Source organism: Gopherus flavomarginatus, chromosome 14 (assembly GCF_025201925.1).
Source record: "Gopherus flavomarginatus isolate rGopFla2 chromosome 14, rGopFla2.mat.asm, whole genome shotgun sequence".
NCBI lineage: Eukaryota > Metazoa > Chordata > Testudines > Testudinidae > Gopherus > Gopherus flavomarginatus.
The window spans coordinates 32,845,114-32,852,879 of NC_066630.1; the positions used below are offsets into that span (position 1 = coordinate 32,845,114).

The 7,766-nt window shown below is 46.6% G+C and overlaps 1 protein-coding gene across 1 annotated transcript; it reads right to left on the minus strand.

Annotated features, from left to right (window-relative positions):
* Positions 1 to 768: 768 nt before the first annotated feature.
* Positions 769 to 4,918, minus strand: LOC127034175 (ferritin heavy chain A-like). The gene is made up of 4 exons (XM_050922748.1): positions 4,808 to 4,918; positions 3,967 to 4,113; positions 3,367 to 3,492; positions 769 to 924 (listed from the first exon to the last, which is right to left on the minus strand). Exons 1-4 carry the CDS (start codon positions 4,907 to 4,909, stop codon positions 769 to 771), a joined length of 531 nt encoding a protein of 176 aa, XP_050778705.1. The 5' UTR covers positions 4,910 to 4,918.
* Between the last annotated feature and the right edge of the window lie 2,848 nt (positions 4,919 to 7,766).

A 7,766-nucleotide genomic window follows, 5' to 3' on the forward strand; every position in this document is an offset into this window, starting at 1 on the left:
TATGCTCTTGGAAATTGTTAAGTGACATGGGGAAGTGACTTGGAATTATGATGATGCTTGCCCTAATACTGCTGAGAGATGTCACCCCAACCACACAGGTTCTCCCCCACCTCTCTTGTTATTCAAGGACTTATTACTTCTGAGTAAGTATATGACACCATACCACAGATCAGATCAAGGGTTTTTAAACGGCGTATAGACTGAGATATTGGCATTGTATAATTTAAAAGCAGGTTAGGCTGGGGGGTACTTGAACAATGTTATAAACGGGAAGATTAAGGAAATTCAAGGGCATGCATAGTATTACTTGGTCAGCTATTCTTGTTGCTTAGAGATACTGGAGTGGCGCCTAGGGCTCTGCCTTGTAGGAAGTGTATTTGAAGAGTGCCTAACTGTTTTGAATGCTGTTGCAATTTTAACTAAATCCATAGGATGGTGTTTAGAGTGCCTGTTTTTGCCAATATCCATGGCAGTGCAAGTCTAGGGAGGATTAGTTTTCTTAGCCACTTCTTACATCCAGACCCAGCCTTTTCTTCTCCACCCCGCTGAGCATAAGCTACTCAAGGCACCACCCAAGCTTAGATCCACACTGCATGATTGCTAGCAAGGGAAACAATTCCCCATCCTTACTTTTCCATCTGACTTTCTGCACCCTCTGCTGAGGCCTGATCCCCTCCCCCCTATAAATGGAGCAGATACCAGCTGAAAGTCAAGTTTTATTCAGATTTATAACAGCCAGCATGACAAGAAACCCTGGTAGTAAGTAGTTCAACTGCTCTCCGCCAGGGTGAGCTTGTCAAACAGGTACTCTCCCATGCCACTCTGGGGCACTCCCAGATGCTTCAGGTTGGTGAGGTGGTCTCCCAGCTGCTTGATGGCCTTCACCTGCTCCTCCAGGTACTCAGACTCCAGGAAGTCACAGAGCTGCAAGGTACATTGCAACTAAATGTCAATCTCTCAGATCTTCGATTGTTACCCGCACACATCATGATATGTGACCAGAAAGGACTAAATACAGATATTTGAAATCCGCTACCTTTAACTGGAAGAGTGCTGGGACCGGAAAGAATGGGTGTTCTTCCTTCAAGTTTTAGCCAGGAGAGATATTGTGGTGGTGCAGTCATTCAAGTGTAACATTTACCTACAGTCCAAATTCCCCACACACCCCTTAAATCTATAGCTACCCTAATGCATTTTGGGCTTTAGCCTAGAGAATGTTAGCTGAGAAAGAGCTTCATGCTGGAGGAAGTAAACTATCACCAGCAACATTCTATACTGTATGGCTAGAAATATCTAAAAGCGGATGCCATTCACCACAGGTTAAGGTCCTGTTAACAGGCATAAGGAATACAGAAGACATCTCACACAATTCTCTGAGAACATGTGTTTTGCTGCCTCTCATTTCAATTCAATACAATACTGCCCTTTCTGCTGGTTTTAAACTGCACTGAAGCTTACACGTTCACCCCTTAGTCTAAGTTGCTCCATTTAGTTAGCAGTGTAGCTCTTCCAGGAAGGCTCTTTTCCCATCATTCCCTTCCTCTCCCTCTTGTTTCCCAGTGGATTAACTGGGGCAGTACAAGTACGGCCCTATCAGAACATCTGGCAATAGTGGAACCTTAACTGATGATAGCTTCTGGTCATTAGCAGTCCCCTGCCCAGTTCAGAAGTGCCTCCTTTCAAGGCTCATCTTAGCTGGGCCAAGTACAGAGGCTGCACGACTACATAAAGCAGTGGCATGAACTAGGCCCTTCCTTAGAAGGAGTTGCTTTAACTGAGGTATGAACTGATCACCTAATTACTCCCCAGCAACCTTTCTACCCAGACACACCTCCAACTCCCCAAACACACACACACACAGGCCATGTCTACATCTAAAATTTTGCAGCGCTGGTTGTTACAGCTGTATTAGTACAGCTGTATAGGGCCTGCGCTGCAGAGTGGCCACACTTACAGCAACCAGCGCTGCAAGTGGTGTTAGATGTGGCCACACTGCAGCGCTGTTGGGCGGCTTCAAGGGAGGTTCGGGGAACGCGAGAGCAAACCGCGGCGAAGCTGGTCTCCTTTCCCGGTTTGCTCTCTCGTTCCCCGAACCCCCGAACAAGCAGGTCTCCTTCCCTGCGGTTTGCTGGGTGGTTCGGGGAACGCGAGAGCAAACCCGGGAAAGGAGACCAGCTTCGCCGCGGTTTGCTCTCGCGTTCCCCGAACAAGCAGGTCTCCTTCCCTGCGGTTTGCAGGGTGGTTCCGGGAAACGCGAGAGCAAACCGCGGCGAAGCTGGTCTCCTTTCCCGGTTTGCTCTCGCGTTCCCGGAACCACCCAGCAAACCTCAGGGAAGGAGACCTGCTTGTTCGGGGAACGCGAGAGCAAACCGCGGCGAAGCTGGTCTCCTTTCCCGGTTTGCTCTCGCGTTCCCGGAACCACCCAGCAAACCGCAGGGAAGGAGACCTGCTTGCTCCGGGTTCGGGGAACGCGAGAGCAAACCGGGGAAGGAGACCAGCTTGATTACCAGAGGCTTCCTCAGGTATGCTGGGATACCTGCTTATTCCACGGAGGTCAAGAAAAGCGCTGGTAAGTGTCTATATTTGATTACCAGCGCTGGATCACCAGCGCTGGATCCTCTACACCCGAGACAAAACGGGAGTACGGCCAGCGCTGCAAACAGGGAGTTGCAGCGCTGGTGGTGCCCTGCAGATGTGTACACCTCCTAAGTTGCAGCGCTGTAACTCCCTCACCAGCGCTGCAACTTTCTGATGTAGACAAGCCCACACTTCTTATCTCACTCCTTTTTCAGAGATGAAGAGCTTTGAAGGTGTTAGAGTATAAAAGGGGGAAACCTAGACAGCATCCATTCAATTGCTTTCAATGGGGGAGGGGCGCCTGGGGAAACCACAAGTGGGGAAAACCAAGAAAAATGCAGTTTTAAAATTGTCACTTAATTTGTGGATGTCTATGTTTTCAAACTTTTGGAAGGTTTGACAGCATGTTAAAAAAAAAAAAAAAAAGCCACCCTGTTCTTCCATCAGGAAGGACTTGCTGGTCAGAGTTCCCAGCTGCGAGATGCAACTTCCGTAAAAGACATAAGTTGACTTGGCACAAAGATGAGAAGTAGTATACAGCAGTGGCTTCCAGACTTCTGATTCCTGTACAATCTTAAAATATTGTGGTGAAGAGAATGGATTCAATATAAAGCTCAGCTGACCCCAGTGGCCTGTATACCACAGTTTGTTAACAGTTGCACTACAGCTCCATTGCTTCAGAACATTTCTTCCTTTTCACAAGATTGGCCAGTAGGCCAATAACCCCCAAGATGTTCTTTCCATGCAGTTGCCAACTTATCCCCTTTCTTCCCACTACCTTATACTCACATGGGGGTCATTCTTCTCTGTAGCCAGCTTATGCAGGTCCAGCAGAGCCTGGTTTACAATCTTCTCCAGCTGCAGGGCACATTGCAGAACCTCCAGGCTGTTTCCCCATTCATCCCGCTCTGGCTTCTGTTCAGCATTGACAAGAAACCAGACAACATTCAGTCCAAACCAACTTCACTCACTGAAGGTACATGGTGACCCACTGCCTACTCACTCTGACACTTCTTCCCCATGCCCTAATGTGCAAGGAAGTACCACCCATTTCTTTTGCTAAAAATTGTTATTTCTGTAGGAAGCATCTTTTTGGTCTACTCAGTGAGAACTAAAACTCTAAGTAACATGTTAATATACAAAAAAGGTAAAGGACCAAGCAGGATACCATGACTGTAGAACTGCATGCACCTGTATTAAGTAGATGATTTATGAGAGCTCTCCATGTTATACCTTTGGGGAGAAATGACTGGCACATAGATTATTAAATGTCTAAAATGAAACCCCCAACCTCTGATATCTCTAGTTGTTCTCTTCCTCCCAAATCCATAGGTCTCATTAGTTGGTGTGAAATTTTTGGAAGAAAGCCTGTTTTATATAGTTTCTCACCGTGATGTCCTGCAGGACAATGTGTCCCCCTCGCTTGTTCTGATAAGTCAGAAATTTCTCTGCATGCTCCCTTTCCTCATGGGACTGCTCCTTCAGGAACTGGGCCATATGCCTCAGGGCCACATCATCACGGTCAAAGTAGCAAGACTAGGGAGAAGGACAAACCCATTAGTAAAGATGATATTTTTAATATGGCTACACTAGACCGAATAGTAGGCAATTTAGAGATCTGGGTTAGTGCCCAGACTGATGCACACTCAGAGCCATGGAATTACAGTAAAGCAATACACACATCCCAAGATTAGAGAAACTCTGGGAGAAGCCCATGTCTCACTACCACCAGCCTGTCAGAAAAGCAACTTCCCACAGCTGTTTTAGACATACCCTCACACTACTATAGATTTGGTTTGTGTGGAGATCCTTGCCATTGAAGCAGTTGCCATCATATCTGGCATTCAATTTGCAGCTCAGTCCACTGCAAAGGAGAGACTTTCTGGAGGAGATGCATGTAGAACCTTCATAAATACAAAACTTGTTTCTGTTTTTTCTGAATAGGGCAGAATTTCTGTAGCAGCCACTATCATGCAGAGACTAGAAGTCTCTGGAGAAAAAGCAGCACAAATCCTTTTGAAATCTGGCTACAGCTTACATCAGCATTTCATTACCTTAAAAGAACAGGAGTAGGTCATTCAGCAAAAGCACTCTGCACTTTCCAGACTAGGAAAACAAGTTGTACAGAAGTAACACCTGAGCAAGAAACCTCTCTAGCAATACCCATTTGCAACCCTAGGCCACAATTACCTTCAAATAGAAAAGCAGCAGGAGAAATAGAAGCATTCACCATGGACAGGTAGACATAGCTAGCATACAACTCCAAGTTCACCATGCAATTGACAGCAGCCTCACAGTCCAGGTGGAAGTTCTGGCACACCTGAGACTCCATCTTTGCCAGTCCAACAAAACCTTCTAGATGAGAATGAGACAGAGACACCCATACAGTTCTACACAAACTCTGTGAAAACAGAACCTCCACCCAGGCAAGAGAGAGAAACTATTGTCCCCCAGCACAGCTGCTCTTAATAATGGTCAGAAAGGCTATAGGCATGATTGGCAGTTGCTGTTGGCCAATGGAAATTCCCTTCTCCAACAAGGGGCTAGTTAACATTGTGGGTGTGGCTATAGCAGCATTTCAACCAGGGAGAGATTCATTTAGGGACATTTCTTCTCTTGCTCCGAGCCCAGCTAAAGGAGCTGGGGATTGTAAATATTCTCCAAGAGGACAACAGTGAGGTCACTGCCTGGTTCCTTTATGTCTGATAATTGAGGAATTGGCTGAGATGTGCAGAAAACATCCAATAAGTCAGATTTCCCCACTAAAAGCTGCTCTGAAGAGATGAAAGTGGCATCAGGAGTCTGGGGCAATAATGCCTATTGTACATAAGATGACCATAGGGACCGTCCTGATATCTGGGGGCTTTTTCTTATATAGGTGCCTAACACCACCCACACCCACCCTGATTGTGCACATGAGTCAATGTTTCCTTTGAATTCTGCCCTTGGGTGTCAGAGGCATGGCATGATGCATGTGACTGTTATGCATCTGACAGTCCCTTCTGTGTGTAGTCAGACTTCTCTTTTAGATCCCAAGTATAGTATGGACATGTGGGAGTCACAGGGAGAGCGGTGATCATAGGACACAGAGAGGTTGCTGGGACAGGAACATTAGGTTGATGGCAGGAGATATTTCACACTATTGCCTTTGCAGACACCAGAATTAGGGAAGCGGTTGCAGATCGAGGTCCCGCCAGGAATTGTCATGGTGTGCACATCTGCAGAGGGTGAGATGGGCAGCTCATGGGGCTCAACAGAAGCAGCAGGTGAGGTCACATCTGTGATCTAGTATGTGAAAGAAAGAGAAATATTGGCTTCTGTACCCCGTGACAAATACCCCTGCTGTCATTAAAAAAAGATGTAGGGGTCCAAGAAAAGGCAGCAGTGCATTCTTTTTCTGCCTTTTATTGAGGACTTATTTAAATAGATACCTACTGAAAATATTAACCAAACTCTGTCCCCCAGGCATCTCACTTCTGTCTAAAAGAGCTGGGTTCAGCTAGAATGTCCTGGCTTTTGACCTCTGGCTGCTGCAGAACACAAATAATAGTTGATAAAGAAACACTTTCAAGCAATTGTCTCAAATTGAGAAAAAAAAGGATGGCTAGCTTGCCCCTTATTTCTCCTAGGGCAGTTGGCTTCTTCTCCACCCCACCCTCCCTCTGATTTAGTCCCTTTTAGTGTCATTGGATTATAAGATGCATCCCCCCATCCACCTCCCCTGCTACAGCTAGTGAAACCATTCAAGTGTTGTCTACGAGGTACCAGTAAAGAGAGATGTTATCCTTGCTACTAGGGGCACTTCTTTGCAGAAGTCATGATGGAGGAAAAAGGTCCTTGTTAGAAGAGCAGAGCTGTTTTCAGGTTGGGTCATTACATTCCAGACATGGGGCACATCCAAATAAGTGAACCAAACTCCCCATCTTTCATATTACTAAAGTAAGTCACCCTAACTTGACTAAGCCCACAAGAGGCTCCCATAGTCATTTGGCTAATAACATGACTCACTGCTGCCATAAGCTGACCCTCACTGAGCATTGGTTACACTAACTCTAGAGTTGTTTACCCCTACTCCTCCCACAGGGGTTGCCAACATTTTCTAACACTAGCATGGATGGTAGGAAAGTTTCCTGCTTTCTTGACTCCTGGGGGAGTGAAGGTTGGCACTAGGTGGATTTTCCCCATTTCCCTGAGAAAGAACAAACAGCCATGCCCTGTCCTTCCCCTGGGCTCTCTGAATACCCTCTTAGCTCCACAGGGTAGTACTACAGTTAGAAGCTACTCCTCTTCACTTGGCACACATCAGTAGGTAACTCCCATCTGAACTTCATTCTAGCCCACCTGTGTACTTCTAACAGAAGCTGCAGGAGGAGGAAAAGGACAGTTGGAGTAACTGAGGGGACATGAGGTAGAGGGAGGAGAGCTCTTTAGCAGAAAGTTCAGACTGGAAGGAAGAGGAACTTTTCCTCACCTAGATGGCCCTTCAGGGTGGGGAGTGAGTCATTGAGCAGCTCCCTTTGTACAGGATGAGGTTACTTCAGAGACCTAGTAAAGAAGGGAGAGGATGTAGTGGGAGATGAGTGCAGTGGTGCCACATAACTCTCAGGAGGCCCTGTCACAGTGTGGTTTTAGGCCACAACATCCATGGTAGTACCAGCTTCAAGCAGAGAGATTTCTCCTATTCTGATGAAAGCCAACAAGGGAGACTAACCCAGCATAGTCTGTTACTACAGTCACCTGGGATGGGAGAAGTCACAGTTGAGCCCCAGCTCTGACTCAGGCAAAGCTGAGATTTTAGTTGGGTTTTCCCCCACATCCCAGCTAAGATAAGTAGCTACAGGGATAGTGGTCCTTTGGCATAGGTTGTGGTGAGAGACACCATTCTATGGAAACATAGGATGTCAAACCTTAGGTAAAATCAAGAATTTGAGAGGCCAGAGCATTTCACACTCTGCTCTTGCCCTCAGAAGCAGTGGTGAGTAAGACCCTACTGCCATGCCCAAACACACCAGTCGTCCCCTCTGCACAGTGTGAAGAATAGGAATGATCATCTTGACCAAATCAAAGACCCAGGATAGTGGATGCATAGAATGTTTTATTGTCAGCACCTGGCCCTAGGTTGCTACACCTTGTCTATTTGGCTATGAAGATCTAGAGGTCTGCATGACACTCAGCTGGTAGTGTGTAGT

Excerpts from the sequence above, each read along its gene's own strand:
- LOC127034175 (XM_050922748.1), bottom strand. The coding sequence starts at position 4,909 with ATGGAGTCTCAGGTGTGCCAGAACTTCCACCTGGACTGTGAGGCTGCT. Across the intron at positions 4,114-4,807 it reads GCTATGTCTACCTGTCCATG|TCTTGCTACTTTGACCGTGA; the intron begins GTGAATGCTTCT and ends CCTTCTCCCTAG. Across the intron at positions 3,493-3,966 it reads TTGTCCTGCAGGACATCACG|AAGCCAGAGCGGGATGAATG; the intron begins GTGAGAAACTAT and ends AATGCTGAACAG.